This window comes from Chironomus tepperi, unplaced genomic scaffold, assembly GCF_022539635.2.
Source record: "Chironomus tepperi strain 1889 unplaced genomic scaffold, CSIRO-AGI_Ctep_v1 contig_12, whole genome shotgun sequence".
Taxonomy (NCBI): domain Eukaryota; kingdom Metazoa; phylum Arthropoda; class Insecta; order Diptera; family Chironomidae; genus Chironomus; species Chironomus tepperi.
Window position 1 is genome coordinate 1,411,574 of NW_027226134.1, and position 18,579 is coordinate 1,430,152.

At 32.3% G+C, this 18,579-nt stretch overlaps 1 protein-coding gene and 1 non-coding gene across 8 annotated transcripts in view; one reads left to right on the forward strand and one right to left on the reverse strand.

Moving 5' to 3' along the window:
* LOC139088865 (cardioacceleratory peptide receptor-like) overlaps positions 1 to 18,579 on the reverse strand; it is a 50,648-nt gene that overhangs the window by 12,065 nt on the left and 20,004 nt on the right. For 6 of the 7 annotated variants that reach the window (XM_070638230.1, XM_070638223.1, XM_070638215.1 and 3 more), the window contains exons 3-4: positions 11,136 to 11,696; positions 10,395 to 10,499 (exon numbers count right to left, since the gene is read on the reverse strand). In XM_070638230.1, coding sequence (XP_070494331.1) covers positions 10,395 to 10,499; positions 11,136 to 11,303 — 273 coding nt within the window. In that variant the 5' untranslated portion in view covers positions 11,304 to 11,696. Of the gene's footprint in view, positions 1 to 10,394; positions 10,500 to 11,135; positions 11,697 to 12,668; positions 12,689 to 18,579 lie in introns of those variants that run through there. The other variant, XM_070638238.1, reaches the window with a different exon arrangement.
* Positions 2,926 to 3,007, forward strand: TRNAS-AGA (transfer RNA serine (anticodon AGA)). Its single transcript has one exon. It is a non-coding gene; the product is annotated as a tRNA-Ser (tRNA).

Below are 18,579 nucleotides of genomic sequence, written 5' to 3' on the forward strand. Positions count from 1 at the left end.
CAACTGCTGAGACTCATTTTATAGGAATCCATTAGGATTATTCATAATGCTAAGCTACTCCTACAAACATTTCAATACTTAAAGTGAGTACTTTGTAACTTCCTTGAAATTCTGACAAATGCCTTACAAAATTTTATTATTTATGGCACGTCTCTAAATCATTTCATTTTAAAAAGTTACAATGTTCTTATGATTAGCCGGATTTCTGAGAATATGTTTCCTTTTGTGCCTTCATAAAAGTGTGTAGGTATGATGCTGCACATGTACATATTAGACCCAAATATTTGAACAGAGAAACATTTATTGATAATTGTTAGATTGAAAAAAATTTATTTCAAAGTAAAGTTGTTTGAGGCTGTTTGCAGGAAGCTTTATGATATTTTGGATAACCCACGTTAAGAGAAGTTGAAATATTTGGCATTTCATACAGCAAAACATCAAATTCTTCGTGTATTATTAATTATGAGCGATTTTTTGGAAGTTTTATGTGGATTATATGCTTATTAAGTTAAGTAGCTTGAAAATATTGGCGCGTGCAATGAGTGAAAAATTAGAGTACAATGAAAAATGTGCCCGATCGACACATACGAAGAAAGTACGCGATAGGTCTTTAAGGACTCCGTAAAAGCTCTTTAATTTGTTACTGGAAGCCGCTTCCGTGGAGCGTCCGTAAAACTGTCGCCCTCCACAGGGATTTATATGTAGGCTGGCTTCCTTTTGATATTATCAAAAGAGTGTCGCTCGGGATGTGGCATCCACTTGTCAGCTTTTATTCCATATGAATCCATATGAATCCATATGAATACGTGCGAATCGCTTGAGATGAGTCATGTATTCAGACGCCCCGGTTTCTAATGTAACTACTTTAGACTTTGTGGATGACAAGAGATCACGAGGAAGACCGAAGAATTACTGGATTGGATGTTGTTGAAAAGGACACTATAGTCCTTAATATTCCGAACTGGCAGAAGGTTTCAAAGGATAGAGCTGTCTTCACACATTCCGTACGCTCGGCAATGGGCTCTCGTGCGCCCCAGCCAAGGAAGTAAGAATTAAGTAAGTGATTTCATATGAGGCTGGTTCCATTCAGTGTCAATAGAGGAACTTAAGCACAGCCTTCTTCATTTGTGTCACTCGGAACTGAAAACTTCTATAGTTCCTTAATTGAAGATGAAGATAAGGAAGAAGATGGAGTTGTGGCTGATTTAAAAGTTATTTTTTTATTGTATTTTTTGACGAAGGGAAACATTTCATTTCCAAATATTTCTGAAGAGCGGCAGCACAAAAGGCTGTCAACATTGTCATCTTAACAGTTATTTTTGCATTCTTTCAAATGAAAATGTCACTTACACATCAACTTACAAGAACTTGATATTTGATATGAGAATATAAAATATAAAGTTTAAATCATTTCCACATGATGTTAACCTTCATCTTGAATATTACCAACGATGCAAACCACATAATTTTCTAGATATTACTGTTTGAAGTGGCACCACTCAATACCGCAACATACGTAAATATTGCCTATGCCACAAATGTTAGAGAAATGCTTTGAGAGGAAATAAGGTTTAGTATAAAAACTGAACAACATTCTTAAGACATGTAAGTGTCAGAGTAGAGATGCAATTAGATTCTATCTTCCGAATTTCTTATATTATCCTTTTTACCTTCTGTTGCTTTCTTTGGCGATGTTGATTTCGGAAAGTGTCGGTTGTAAACTTTACCATCCCTTGTCTGATTGTGGCTACCTTTCAGACTTTTCCCGAAATTCCATTCAGACAGTTTTCGAGATTCGGAACGAGACGAGACTTTCCCGCCCACTTTAATATCTAGTCTGATTGTAAGGCTGCCACCCTACAGACGATGTGATTTCGATAGTCTTTAATTCTATCCTTTAAAGTAATTATTATGTATTTAGAAGCATCAGTGGATACCACTAGAAGGTTTACACTTGACATTTGGTCAGCGTCGGAGTGAGACTTTGGCTTCCCACATCTCTGAGCTCGAAACTGATTTAAGTCGACTCAACTTCGAGTTTTGGTATTTGGTCACTGATTTGATTCAATTCGACTTGGAGCTCTAGGATTTGGAAGCCAACTTCAGTCGACTTGACTTCGGGCTCTAGGATTTAGAAATTGACTTGAGTCGATCCGATTTTGAACTCTCCCCATTCCCCCTTCTTTATAATATTCGGAATTTTTAATAAAATTATATAAAATGTTTGATCTTGTCTGGATTCACAAAAATCCTCGCATCACCTTGACTGGAGAAGGAGAAGTATAATGCCCAGAAATTACCGCGAGTGGAGGGGGATTGGTTTGAACATTATTTCTATCAAACGCAAACATTGAGGGGTTGTTTACAGGACTTTGGCCTCGAAAAACCATAGCAAAATAAAGAATTTATTCCAAAAATAGGAGAGGGGGGAGGGTGGGGGTCATACATCTTATCATCTTAACTTAATGAATTTTACAATATAATACAAATTAATTAGAATGGAAAACAAAGTCAGTAGATAAAATTTCATGCACGATTTCACAAGCGGCACGAGACATTAAAGAGCAAATATTTCACATTATTGAATTTTTGTAACAAGCCAGCCTGTTGTTTACTCAGATGAGAATGAGTGTATTTTTATCACATTTTTTTCTATATCCCACATTGTTTGCCGTTGCTGAATGTAGTTGACACGTAGTATGAAACATATGGGAAGATGGAACAGATTCTCATTGTTGCATGTGACATGAGCGAAAAAAAAAAAAACATTCAAATATTTACAAAGTAATTTCATGGAAACAATATTGTAGTGATAAAGTAAGTATTAATACCAAAATTTTTTTATGAGGTTCTATAATTGAGTGAAAAACAAACCGATAAAAGTGATAAGCCTGACTGTTTAAGTGATGAAAACGGTAATTTTATGCAGTTGTGGCCGAGCGGTTAAGGCGTCTGACTAGAAATCAGATTCCCTCTGGGAGCGTAGGTTCAAGTCCTACCAACTGCGAACTTTTTTTTGACGAAATTTTCATTTTTGATAAAATTTTTCATACCTAATGAGATATTTATAGCCAATTTATGTTTAAATTCGAAGCACATAAATGAACCCAATTTGAGGTGTTTCATCTTCATTCATTGAGATTCTATTGAATATTTTTGGTGAATGAAGTGATATATTGGATATGAGTGGAAAGCTGACCTTTTTAATAACTCATGATGTGGACATTTGAAATGATTGAAAAATTTTTAAATTTTTAACGGTCTTTTGATTTTTTAATTTTTAATGACTTTAAAAAATTTAAAATTTTTAGAAATTTTGATTTAAGAAATTCAAAATTTTTAGAAATTTTGATTTAAGAAATTCAAAATTTTTAGAAATTTTGATTTAAGAAATTCAATTGCTTTTTAATATTCGATTTTTTCGAATTTTAAAAGTTTAAAAAATTTTCAAATTTTTAAAAATTCTTAATTATTTTTACCGAATTGAGTATTTTAAAACTTTAAATTTTTAATTTTTTAAAGTTTTCGAATTTTTAAAATTATTTCGTGTTTTTAGCGGTCTATTCAATTTTTTTTCAATTTTTTCTAGTTTAAGAAATTTTAGAACTTTTCTTTTTTTTTAAATTTTAAAATGTTTTTTTTGAACTTTCAATTTTTTCAATTTTTAATTTTATTTTTTAAGTTTTAAAAATTTTTTACATTTTGTAAGATTTTTAAAGGTTTTTAAATTTTTGAATGCTACCAAATTTCAAATACGTAAACTTTGTAAAATTTTTGAACATTTACGAATTTTTTCATTAATTTTTAAATTCGAATTTAAAAGTTAAAAATGAAATTTTTTTTAAATTTCTCAATAGTCTCAAATGCGAATTTTAAATTCTTGTCTTTCAAATTTATAACGGAAAGTAAATTTTCGAATTTTAAAAGTTCAAACACAATTTGAGTTTTTAAAGATTTTATTGAATTTTTGAAATTTTAATCAAAATTTGATTTGAAATTTTTAAATTTTGTCACATTTTGAAAATTTATCAAATTGTCAAACTTTTGGATACGAATTTTTTAATTTTTTCGAATTTTTAAAAATTGTGTAATTTTCAAATTTCAAAAAATGTTTTCAAATCTTTTAAATATTTCATGATTTCAAATTTTTCAGTTTTTTGAAATTGCACAATTTAAATTTTTAATGATTTTTAAAAAAAATTCAAATTTGAAATCTTTAAAAAAGTTGAAAAATATCAAATATTTTTAAAAATTTTTAATGTCAAAAAACATATTTTTTACCTTTTTTCATATTTTTTACAGCAAATATGCATCAAAGATAATTGAAAGTGATTGAAAATTATTCTCACGTATTTTTTCATTTCAAACTTTTTTTACTTCAACTTTTTCGTATGCGATTCGTGTCATATGCGATATATCGCCATCAAATGTCTATTTTATTTTAGAAAACTAAGTAAGAAATGAATTGAATTGAATTATGGTTAGCGACTGATTACTTGACACCTTTTGAGAGAAATTGCTCTGCTAGTTTTTTTTATATGATGTTGTTACTTGAATTTATTAGCACGTTTTATTGCTCACTCGTTTGCAGCACAAATTTACATTAAAAAAAAAATCCTAAAATGAGCATCGGCAACATTCCACCTCGTTTTATGTATTTATTTATGTATGCTTGGATATCTGAGATGTTGAATAAAATGCGAATAAAATTGAATAATTTATACAAACAGTTAAACAACAGAGACTGTTTAAAGACTGATTAATGTGTCTTGATTTGCTCCATCAGCTACTGATTTTTATTAATGAGACTAGTATAAATTTTATAACTTGGATTATGCGAAATGAATAAAGGGGTTTAGCATAAATGAGGTTAGAAGGGGACGGGTCCAGAAATTTTTGTATGTGATCGAATTTTGGAAATGGACTGGGATTTTCTCTTTGGAATTGAAGAACCACACCCCAAACTCATCTAAACCCCTCCAAAGCTTCCAAACCCGTCAAAACCCTCGAAACCACGCCAAGCTGCCAAACTCATCTGAACTCCCAAACCCGTCACACATTCAAACCCGTCAAACCTCCAAACCCATCTGAACCCACCAAATCCGCCAAACCCTCCAAACCACGCCAAACTGCCAAACTACTAAATTTATCTGCACCCCCACCAAACCCCGAACCCGCCACACCTATCTGAACCTCCCAACTGAACTCCCCAAACCCATCTGAACTCCCCAATCCCGCACAACCTCCAAACTCATCTGAACCCCCCTGTCCCGCCAAATCCTCAAACCCCCAAAACCCGCCACACCCATCTACACCCCTTAATCCCGTCAAATTTGCAACACCTATTTGAACCTCCCAAACCCGCCAAATCCATCTGTACTCTCCAAACATATCCACACCTTTGAAACCTGCCGAACCCACCGAACCTCCAAACTCATCTGAACCCCTTAATCCCTTCAAATCCTCCAAAAACCCCAAATCCTCAAACCCACCCAACCCTACGCTTACTTCTGGTGAATCTTAAGATATTTCTACAAACAAGCAGTCAAGGGGTCTACAACTACAAACCTTCAACAGCCATCATTAACTTACAATCCCCAACGTATGTAGGAGTCACAAGCATTCCTTCTCAAGAGAGAATAAGCATCGGATTAAGTATCAAGTATCGATATTGAAACTGTCGATATGGGTAACGGGATAACTGTTTCGTTGTTTTTGGATGTATGGAAGATTCGATATTAACTATAAGCAGCTTTAAATGAGATGAATATAGAGCAATACGTGCCATATTAGTTTGTCCTGATTTTTAACGTGTAGGAAGATTTGGAATGTTTGGGATTGTTTTGGAATCTTTGAATTGAAAAAATCCTGGGGATTGTTTGGAAATTATGGAATACTTTGGAGAAGGGGGAGGCAACTACGCATTTCCATGTAAAATTTGAATTCTCTGACTTTGCCATTAGTCATTTTAACACCTTAATACTGAATCTAACCCAGATTCCATCTGTATAAAGTCCAGATTTTGAATGCCATTTTTGAGAATAAGTTAACGGTTGTTTTATATTTAAACAAGAGTTCAGAGTCAACTCGAATTTTGTAAAGATTAGAGTTGATTTTTCAGCACAAAATCTAAGTTAGCTTCGAGTTTTGATTCAAATTCGGATGCAATTATAACAGCCGATTCTCCTTTTTATGGTTGTTAGTCCCCTGTACTGAAAGGGGCTGTTCACTTAGTATGACGCGGAAAATCGCCATTTTGGCCCGTTCCTCCGTTATTAAGCAATGGAACCAAGGAACCTATAAGTTCCTATATTTACTAGTTTTCCAAATATTCTAAGCATTACTTACTATATTAAGTAGCTTACCCCTCATTCAAAAACAAGGGGAAAACAACTATTTTCCAAAGAAAATTAATTAATCCATTCATTTCCAACACTCACTTTTTTATGCTGTAAAACTTTAAATAAATCACATCAAATGCAATGCTTTAGAATGACAAAATGCAAATTAGAAGTAAAATATTCACAAGACGACATTTATTTTCATGACATTGACTTTATATACTGCAAGAAATTAAAATATTTAATGCATAAAATGTTTTTGGCGCCAAAATAAGTGAATAAAATTTTATAAACTTTGAAATAATTTAATTATTGTTAGTCAGTTGTGGGCAACCTGTGTGTCGTGGTACACTTTCGACAAAAACCGCACGCGGCGTACGATTCATGGCAGTGGTGTAGTCTGAAAATTTTACAATGACCTTTTTTTAAAAAAAGCAAAAAAAAAATTTAAAAATAAAAAATACGTTACAAAAAAAAACGGATTTTTAATTCTAAGAGGGTGGGCCGGAGCCTCCCAATGGCCCTCTATGGGTACGCCCTTGATTCATTTCATTTCCTAGATTCATGCCAAGTGTGCCACGCCACACAGGTTGTCCACCACTGTTCTTAGCAGTAATTGTTCATTAAAATTCATATAGTGCATGCAAATTGAACATGATGACAGAATTATTGACATGCACAAAAGATTCACAAATAATATTTAGTGAATTTTTCTTTAAATTCACTTGCGTATGGCACTTCCAATAAATATTCCTATCCGAATTCATTCATAATTCATTGCTGTTTAATAAAAAAAAAAGAATCTTTAAATAATTCACGTAAACAATTTAACCAAGACGAAAACAAGAAGATTGACGTGTTATGAAGCATAATGTATATCTCAAAAATTTTTCCTCATATCCAGCACAAATGTTTACGGTGAGATGAGTTCATTAACTTCTATTAATTTTCGTTCGAATTCATCAAATTTTCTTATTGCATTTTTTGAAAGAAAATGACGGCTTTAATGTCACTTTGACCGGTTAACTGGCTGGCTTGATAAGATCTGAGATCTCAGTAAGTGTTTCAATCCCGCAGAATTAAATGCACTGAAACTGGTAATTGGTCCTTAATTTACATACAATTCAATCCTGGAATTGAAAGCTTATATCTCAGCAACCAGACATCGTAGAGAGCTTGGATTTGAAGCTTTAGCTCCGTTTTATTGAACACTTGGTTTATCACTTGATCCAGTAGCTTAAAACTATCTCTAAATACTTTAATTAATAATTTTTCTACGAAATTTTCAATTTACCCTGAATTTACGTTATAAGCCACTACTCGTTACTAAGCCACTGGCTTAGTAAAGAAATTTGACTCTGGAAAAATTTTGTATCCGTTAATAAGCCACTACCAAAAAGTCATTAATTAAACTAGATAAAACAAATTTTCCGATTTTAAATGACATATTCCATTATGAACAATCTATAAGGACTCCAGAAAAAATTAATAAATTTTAATGTCGTTATTTTTTAAGCCATTACTCGCTATTAAGCCTTTTTTTACGATTTTGAAAACTTTTTTCTTCCGATAAGCCACTGGCTTATAACGTAAATTCAGGGTAATTACAAAACACTTTGAAAAATTTCCCCTCGTCCAAGATTTGAATATTTTAAGGCCGTTTATTTTCAAAAATAAATTGACCGTTAGTTTTCAAAAAATTTTATCGATTTTTATTCCAAAGCTTTTTTGACCGTTTCTTTTCAAAATAACTTCAACCGTTATATTTCAAAAACATTTGACAGTTATTTTTTAAAATAAATTTGACCGTTATTTTTCAAAATAAATTTGACAGTTATTTTAAAAAAAAATTTGGCCGTTAACTCTCAAAATATTTGATTGATTTTTTATGCCAAAATTCTTATTTGACCGTTATTTTTCAACAAAATTTGGTCATTATTTTTCAACAAAATTCGACCATTATTTTTCAAAAAATGTTTGATCTAAATTTTTCAAAAATATTTTGACCGTTATTTTTTATTAAGCTTCTTATCAGTCTTCTTGTTTTAGTTAGACCAGTGGCAATCTGTGTGCCCTTGGTAGCCTGTGTGCTAAAGAGTTTGAGATGTACGCCTATGCCGTATGCAGTTTCAGTCGAGGCTAACCACAAAAGTGTGCTGTAATAAGGTTGCGCATTACTGCTCCAGACAGCTGTTTGACAATCTATTACTAATCGCTTACCCAACAAAGCGCTTAATTCCCTAAATAAATCAACGATTTTCATCATTTTCATCACCGAAAATCTTTTAAAGATGAAAAAAACGTGAAAAAAAGTAAATTTTTTAATGGTTGATATAACACATCTGCCTGGTTATTAATGTCTTGTTATTATTGTTTTGCTATGACGAAGGAGGTGTTGAACAGAAAATTTTTCATTGTGGCACTTTTTCGGACGTAAAAAATATTAATAACATCATTTTCATGCCTTTTTAACAAATTTTCATCGCCTGACATATATTGAGGATGAACTGAATGACTGGCCGATGTGTGGCATTCTTACTTAATTTATATCTGTGCGGTTGTGCGGTTCATTCATTCACTCACTGTAAATAATTACAGGGAATTTTTCAAGACACTTTGGCGTCATGTCGTACATCAAGGTACTGTCAAATTGCTTTTTGTGAATTGACATGAATTAATTGAGAGCGGATGATGATACGCGCGCATATGAGGTATTAAAACAACAACAAAATAAGAATAATTATCAAAATGAAAATGAAAAAGCAGTGAAAATATCTAGAACGATCAAATACAATGTTATTCATCTTTAAGTTAATGATTAAAGACTATTGTGAGTGGATGACAGTGTTGGTGGCAGAATTATGGTCTGCGATTGAGTTTGATAGATATTTTTTGAAGCCAGCACCAGGAAAAATATTTATCTTTCTCTAACAGACAAAGCGCAAGCTGTCATGGTATCGTAATACCACTGTGAAACCCATTGATACCTAAGGTACCTGTGGAAGGAGCAACGGAAGAGAGCAACCTTCAACAAGGATCAACGGTGAGAGATGGCAACATATGGAAGGATTCATCAATGGAAGATTGCAACCGGAGGTGAAATGGATCGTCGCCGGAAGCCAACAGCCTACAAAAATGTTCAACGGAGAGAGTCGACAGCTTACAGAAGATGTTCGTGTGCTGAAGCCTTTATTTAGCAATCTTTCAACGATCATATATATCTACATGCAAGCCAACTCTGGGTACTTAAAAGCATACACTTGTATCCAGAAATCATTCTCACTGAATTACTAAGATGTAATCTAGATCAGTATGAGCTACTAGATGCTTAGTCACTTAGCAAGTATTTGGTTCAATTTTACAGAAATCTAATTATTCATTTGAATTGGATGAGCTTAGCTACTCTTAAATTGTCTTTGTAGATGTAAGGAAATATCCGCTACTTGAACATCATCTTTAACAGCCAAAAATTCCCAAAAATTCTCAAAAAATCCTAAGAATTCTTATTCTAATCATAAACTTTAGTAGGCATATCCAAAGGGATGTCAAAAACATGTCAGTAAGTGCTAACATCTAGTCTCTACCCAACCTGATCATCATACCTGCATGCATATTCTACTAGATAGTCCAAACATTTAGTGGTTCGGATCCCACTATAAACTGATTTAAATCACAGTGCCTCCAGCTCACAAGGTTGGGCCCTTCAAGCATTATACATAGTCCTAACAGATAAAGAGCAATGCTTTCATGGTGCAACAATACCACTACTGTACCATAAAGCGTTATCTTTTGTGTCCATTGGGACTTATTCCAGACATCTGGATTCACAACACTGTAAACAAATCTACAATTGTCGGGGAAATTGTCGGGGGATGAATAAATGTGTTCACTTTTCATTAAGTAGTAAATTGCCAACAGCATTTTTTTGTTTTTATTTAGTTTCAAGTCTGCTTTTATCCCAAAAGGGGATAATAAGAGGTATATGATTAATACTGTTATTAAGGCAAAGTGACGCTAATGTAGTTGCTGAATTAGTCAAAAAAAGTTTCTTACCTCATAAAAATAAAACTGATTAAATTCATCATTTGTTACATTCTCGGTGGTTGTTTTAGTTACACTGGATATTGTTGATGTTGACGCCATGGTCGGGTCATAAATCTGATATTAATCAAGGAGAAAACAAAAAATTCTTTGTTCAAATAAGTGAACAGAATGAAAGAATTATGTGTTTTGTGAGTATGTGCTCGTTTGTCTTTTGAAGCGTGTGGCATGGATCGATGATATTCACAGTCTGATAGCAATACATGAGTTTTGGAGAACTCAACAGCTTAGTCAAGTATAATTTGTGAGTCAATAAATCAGTTTCCCGCGAATTGAATTGAAATTTTTGGTTAAAAATTGAAAAATCTTAAATCAAAATTTTGAGGTTAAAAACGAAAAAATCTTTAAAATTGGTTCATTTTGGATCTTATTGTGGATATTTATATATTTTATTGCTTGCTCACGGCTGCTTTATGATTTAAGCTCTTAAAAATGTCAAATTAATGCTTAATTCTTTGAAATTCATCATCAAAAATCGCAGGTGAGAAAAAAAATCCGCCATTTTGAAAACTAACTTATCTAACCTTTAAACTAATCCACACTAGATGGATATGCACACACATAACTCCCGTTTAAGTGACAAAGACAGACAATATGAAAATTTACGTTATGTAAAATGAATGGTTGATGTGATAAATTTACGAGCGACTCGAATCATTCACAGATTCTCACAACAAAAAAAAAGCTACGTACCGTGGTCATTGTTGTTGCCATCGTCGCATATTCAGCAGCCGTTTGATATGTGATATGCTGCTCATTTCCAAAAACCGAGTCATTATTGTGGATTGCCATCGACAAATTTGTTGTTGATGGATATGGCGATGCTGTGGTCGTGCTGATATTCATTATTATTACACTCATATTTTATACTTTATATGAACTTTGAAACTCAAATATGGAATTTCTGTCTGTTGTCTCCTTTATTTTCAATATTCTATATATATTCTTATTCGTTTATTTTTTGATAGCTGTGGTGCCGCAAACAATTGAACAAATTGAATCGTTTATAAAGCAATGAAGACTCTCTGTGAATAAGATGGTAATTGAAAATGAAAATGAACTGGACATCGGATAACATCTTTCCGCTCTCTTAAAAAAGAAGAATATTGGCCTTTTCAGCACACTCTCGCTTTCTTGTACTGCCTTAAGCACTTTAAAATTATGATATTGTGATGCTTTTGATCTTCGGCGACTTTTCTTGCTTCTTCTTTTTTTTTGTAACTGTTTCGCAAGCGAAATCGAACCTGATAAACACTAAAGAAGAAGATAAAAGAGAATATAAATAGAGATAAATTAATGATTTTTTTTTTGAGCCTTTATGGGGATTTTTACGATTGTATAATAAGAAGGCAGATGAAATACATTGTAAAGTATGGATCATATTATTCTATAATACTAGTTGAGTTATCTCGTTGAAATTGTAATGGGTTTTGTGAATTCAAGTTTTAACGGTTAATTTAAATTCAAATTTTAAGGTCTGTAATCTTAAAGAATTTTTTGAAAGTTGAAGGAAATGTTATACTTCACAAGAGTCTGCAGAAACAGATTTCATGCTAATTTTAATTAGAATTGAATAAAATTTGTATGCAATTTTATGCTTCACAAATGCCAACAGAAACAAAATTTATGCAAATTTTAATAAGAATTGACTGAAATTTGTATAAAATTTTATACTTCACAAGTGTTGGCAGAAAAAAATCCATGCTAATTGTAATAACAATCGACTAAAATTAGAAGAATAGAATCTTATACTTCACAAGAGACTGCAGAAACAAAATTTATGCAAATTTTAATAAGAATTGACTGAAATTTGTATAAAATTTTATACTTCACAAGAGTCTGCAGATACAAATTCCATGCTAATTTTAATAAGAATCGACTGAAATTTGTATGAAATGTTATACTTCACAAGTGTCAACAGAAATATTATCTAAATAAAAATTTAAATTTCCAGCAACTTTCTAGAATTCAATTTTTCACAGTTTTCAAAAATTCAAATTTCAACGGTTTTTGAAAATTCAAAATTCTTTTTGATAGAATACAAGTTATTTGTACATCAGCAATTGATTTATTCTGGAACATCCAAACTTTTTCACTTAATGATAGACAATAAAAGAAATATTTCAATCTCACAAACAACCATCGCGTCATGAAACTAGAGTCAAAGCGATTAAGTCATAAACATTCGTCTTGATAAACAATTTTATTTCCTTTTCTTACACTTACATAGCAGAAACTTATTTCATCTATTGAAAATAAATTTTATTTGCCAAATTAATGGATTTTACCATTTTTTTTTCTCGCCATTTCCACCTCTTCGTTAAATTCCACTTCTCTTTTAGGTTAATGAGAGAAAATAATAATAAAAAATCGAATAGAAAAAAATTACAAAAAAGTACTTGACCTAATCGAGTGAGTTCAGCGCATATTTATCTCAGCTATTAGGAATTTGGTGAAATAAACACGAATTGATTTTAATTTCGAAATAAATTTATAAAAATTGAGGGATTTTATCATAACGGTTTTTTAGAATTTTAAATTTTTAACGGTTTTTTGGAATTTCAATTTTTTAACGGTTTTTTGAAATTTGAAATTTCTAAAAGTTATTAAGAGTTTGAATTTTCAAACGGTTTTTTAGAATTTAAATTTTTAAAAGTTTGTTTAATTTTCAATTTTATAACGGTTCTTAGAATTTAAATTTTCAAACGGTTTTTTAGAATTTAAATTTCCTAGCAGCTTTTTTTTTAAATTTCAATTTTTTAACGATTTTTTGGAGTTTCAGTTTTTTGGAATTCGAAATTTCTAACGGTTTTTAAGAATTTGAATTTTCAAACGGTTTTTTAGAATTTAAACTTTCTAATAGTTTTTTTTGGAATTTCAATTTTTTAACGGTTTTTTAGAATTCCAAATTTTTAGCGGTTTTTAAGATTTTAAATCTTTAAATAGTTTTTTGGAACTTAAAATTTCTAACAGTGTTTTTGGAATTCCAATTTTTCAACGGTTCTTTTGAATTGCAATTTTTTATCGCTTTTGAAGAAATTAAATTTTCTAACGGTTCTAAAAAATTCAAATTTATTGAAAGCAACGCTTTTAAAATGTTTTTCTTTTGTTTATGAAATGAAAATTTTTCTTGAAGCTTTAGATGATTTTTCGCTTCTAGACCAATCGATACCAGAATAACTCAACGGCACAGAGTTAATGCTTCAAACTAGAGCTTTCTACGAGGTCTGGTTGACGAGATCTCGCCCCTTACCTAGCCAGAAGACTCAGCTAGCCAATCAAGTAGTCAGCCAGCTAGCAAGCCAAACAAACTGTATTATTAAGCGCAGTTTCCTTCAAAAATGCGCCAAAAAGCACAAAAAACGTAAAAAAATAGTCGTGACTCAATAAACTATCAACATTTTGTTTGCAAAAATATGTGTTTATTATTAATTCTTTCTTTATTCATATCTTCACATCATATATGGAGATGACGATTGTGTGTGACAAATCAAAGAAAATAAGATAATAAAAGTAAATGCGATGTATGAAATGATTGGCGTTTGTGTGTTTATATTTTCTCTACTTTCATTCACTTTTCATGACTTGATAAATTGGATCTTTTTTCATCTTATGAAATTCATCCGTGAATCATCTTGACTTGAGATTGAAGATGTGACCCGATTTGTCGTAGAATTGATTGCTTATATACAATACCATTTCCGGATATATTGGACTTAATTTGATAAATATGATTTTTTTATTGTTGGAATTTGTCTTCAAATATTTGCAGAATTTGTATTGTTGTAATGAGTTGTTGTCCATACCAGAATCCATAATTCATTCATAATATTATGAATCAATAAGAATCAAAGCTTTAACAAGAAGATAATTTTAAAATAACATTGTAATATTTCAGGGATGACAAGACATGACAAGTAAATGTTTTTGTTGAAATGATTCTTGTTATCTTATTTTAATAAGATAATTAATTGATATCAAATTTGTTGCTTTTTGATCAGTTTGGATTTTCCCGCACTTTTGTTTACAGAAATTTCAGAATTGAGAAAAATTGAATTTTACAATTTTTAAGGAATGCAGACAAATTTGATAAAATATTATGATAAAAATAGCTTTGCTCAGAGTTTTAAAGTAGTTTATAGTTATAAAATCTATAAATAAACAATAGATTAAGTCAAAAATTAAGATCAAAATATCCAAGTGAGAGTAAACAAACATTTTAAATATAATTTGGTCGTTATTTTAACAGGCAAAGAGCTCGATTTTAGGTTTTGTAATGTTCTTTCTGAACCATTAAAGCTAGATCTTTGTCTGTTAAAATTATTTTTGATTTTATAACAACTAGATTTTCCCCAAGACTCGCAACCGAGTAAGGTGAATTTTTGAGTCTGACATCAAAACTAAGACTGAGACCACAAGGGAATTCTTCGAAGTGCCATCACCCATTTCTAGACCAAAACCAAGACTTTCCAGTCTCAAGAACTCTTAGTCCCAAGTGAAGTGCCAAAGCAGAGTTAGGAATCTGAGTTAATGAAGTCTAGTGGAATAATCCTTATAATATCCTAGCTAATTTCAAACTTTTCATCAAAATTGGTATTTAAGTAGGTGAAACAATCGGTAAAAGCTCACCAAAGGCAACATTCTACAAGTGACATTCAGCGCAACTGGAAGTTTAAAATACAGTTCAAGTCGTCAAACAGCAGAATGGACCAACCAATCGATATCACCCAACATGGGCATTTTTTGGCCCTACAGTTACTATGTTCGGCATTGTTAACCCAGTTGAACACGTTGTGCTGTTTAGGATATTTTTTACCAACTCTAGTTGAGACTAGCTTGAGTACTAGCTTTATGAAATACAACTTAAAGAAAATACACTAGTTTGCCAACCCTTGTCTAGATTTATTCATAAAATGCCTTCAACAATTTCAATAATTTGAAAATTTCTAAATTAAATTTCCATTTTCTCATAAAACATCAGCAACAAAAGCAAACAAAAAGATTAAATACAGAAATAGAAACATCGAAAATTTTCATTCCAATTAGAGAAAAAGAACAATTGTGTATCAAATTATTTCCAATTCTATTGTAGCAAGGCCTTATACCATAAAGATAAAAATATCCCCATTTACTATGCCTTGTTATAGAGGATGAGAAATTATGGAGAAAAGTCTAACCTACATCTAGTTTACGAATTGATTACGAGCAATTTCCAAGTGAAATTTATTGGATTAAAAACAATAAGTGCGAATAAGTTATGTCCATTAATTAATTAAGTTAGTGACATCTGGATCGCAGATAAAGAAATAAAGTATATCCAATTTATCTGTAAAATGGCAATGCTTTGTAGGATCAAATTTCACATAAGATGATTGAATGTAGTCATAACAATCGATGCCACATTGTGATCATGATGATCGGTCAGACGCCAATAACAATGCCTGAATGTCGTCATTCCGCGAAAATATTTCAATAGATAATCAGCAGTCAATTGTCAATTATTATTTAAAAAGTATGCGATATGTGTGTTCAAAATTGAGGTAATTAGGTGAGTTGTGTACACGACTTATTTTTATGGGAAAATATTTTATTATTCGCAAGAATATGAAGATGAATCATTGGTGCATGACAAGTATTGTTAAAGAAGTAGCAGTCGTGAATAAGTGATGGACATAAATAATAGAATTTTTAGATCTATCAAATGCTACTAACTGTATCTAGTGCAAAGTTGACTGATAGCTGTGAATTGTGTCTTTTGGTTTGACTACTCTGTCTCGGTTATCCAAATAATGAACGACTGCGAAACATATGCAGTCTGTACTGCTCCAATCTTAAAAATCATCAATCTTAGTCACATGGTGTGGCATAGTTGAACGAGACTCTGGTTAAGACCAAGGAACCATAGCGTGAGTTCAAGCTAAGATACCCAATAACTGGAACCGGACTGTAACTCATAAAGTCTCAATAATTTCCGGAACTGAACTAAGGATTCAATAAAGGTTCCTAATTTCAGTCTAGTCAATTATCAAGTTCTGAATAGAGATAATCCCAGTAAACATATATCAATTGTGATTCCATCACGAGATACGTAACTAGTAAGTCATCACTTAACTGAATAGATGGTCGTGGTTGGCAACATTAAGTTCAATACCCTCAATGTCCATCAATATTTACAATATTTGATCACATTGTAGTCTATTTGATTAAAAATAGCATTCTCGATGTCAGATTGGTGTTGATGACTTATTTTGACATTTTGTCAGTTTTGTCATTATGTCAGTTTGGTTGCTAATGCACGACGACCTATCAGCATCATACAACAAACGCACGTAAATGCCAAATTTAATTGTTTTCTGTAAACATGAATCGAAGTTGTCGTGTTGTCGTCAAGGCATTCTGATGATTGGTCATCAATGCGGCGAGGTATAGACGGTCTAGCAGCTATATTGTTCTGCTCGGTCTTATTACCAGACATAACCTGGACATAACAATCGACATAACAGTCGACTAACCACAGCATATTCCATTCAAAATTGCATTGGATCGCACGATCACTAAGACACACTAAAGGATTAGTGTTAAAAACTAGCAATTTATGTATGACATTACATAACATCTGAATAGCCCCCCCCAAAGATAATAAACCCATAAACAATAAACAATCTTTTAATTCAGAACTAGACGTAAATGTATAACAGCTTATTTAAAGTCATGTAAATCATCCGTTTAATTTATGCGTACGAGAGAAATTTTAGAGACGTTTATAAAGTCGCGACATCGTTACTTCTGTTTCGCATAAAAAAATCTTTTGATGATGATCAGGTTTTCATGTGAAAAAAGTATATCTTTTATTGTAACGTTCGCTTGCTGTGCTATTTTTGTGGGTGAATAAAATATCATTTTTTGTCCAAAAATAATATATTAAAGTTACGAGTATGCATACGCAAATGTTTACAGTATAAACAACACAAATTCCCGATTGGAAATGTTTTCTTCATATTTGTAAGTTGTATGAAAGTTGAGAATAAGATTGAGGTTAAGTGGAATTGGCGCATTTTTTGGTTTGGGATCAGTAAAGTTTGTCTGTGTAGTGTGCTGCTTATGGAATCTCTAAAAGTCATGTAGGTAGGAATTGAAGCAATTACGGAGTAGGTCAATCAGGTCGTTAGGAAGTCAAATAGTCAAGCATTTTGCCAGTGAGGCAGTGAAGCTGTCAAAAAATCAGAGAATTCACCAGTGAAACAGTCAGGAAGTCAGACAGTTAAACAGTCAAGCAGTCAGGAAGTCAGGCAATCAAATAGTCAAACAGTAAGGGAATCAAGTGGCCAGGCTGCCAGACAGTCACTGAATCAATCAGTCAAACATTTAGTCAGTCAAGGTATGAGGTTGTGACATAGTCAAGCAGTCAGCCATTTCGGCAGTAAGACTATCAGGCATTCTGTAGTCAAACAGTCAATCAGTTAGGTATTCAGGCAGTCTGGCAATCAGACAGAAAGTCAATCAGGCAGAAAAACAGTAAAGCAGTCAGACATTTTGCAAGTGAAGTAGTAAGACTGTCAGGCATTCAAATGAGGTTGCCTAGCAGTCAACCATTTTGGCAGTGAGACAATCAGGCAGTCGGCAGTTAAATAGACAGTTAGTAAGGTATTCAGGCAGTCAGGCAATCAAGCAAACAAATAGTCAAGCAGTCAGACATTTCGCAAGTGGAGCAGTCACTCTGACAATCTGGCAGTCAAACAACCAAGCAATAAGGTAATCAGGTTGGAAGACAGTCAGAAGAGTCAAATAGTCATGCAGATGAGAAGTCAAGCAGTCAATCAAGCAGACAATAAAGCTGTCAAACAGTTAGTCAGTCAGTCAAGAGAGAAAAGTCATATGCAGTAAGGAAGCCAGCAAAAATCAGGCAGTCAGGCCAATCAATCAGTCAAACAGTTATTCAGTTAGTCAAGAAGTGAGGCAGTCAGGTACTTAAATATTTATGCAATCAAGTTTGCAATTAGTTCAACTTAACAGTTAAGTTAGGAATTTTTAGGAATCGAACATTCTTTAAGACAGGTAGTCAGGTATTCACGCAATTATACAACTGCATGACCAGTCAACAAAGTTGCAATAGACAGCCAATAAGTCACTTCAATCA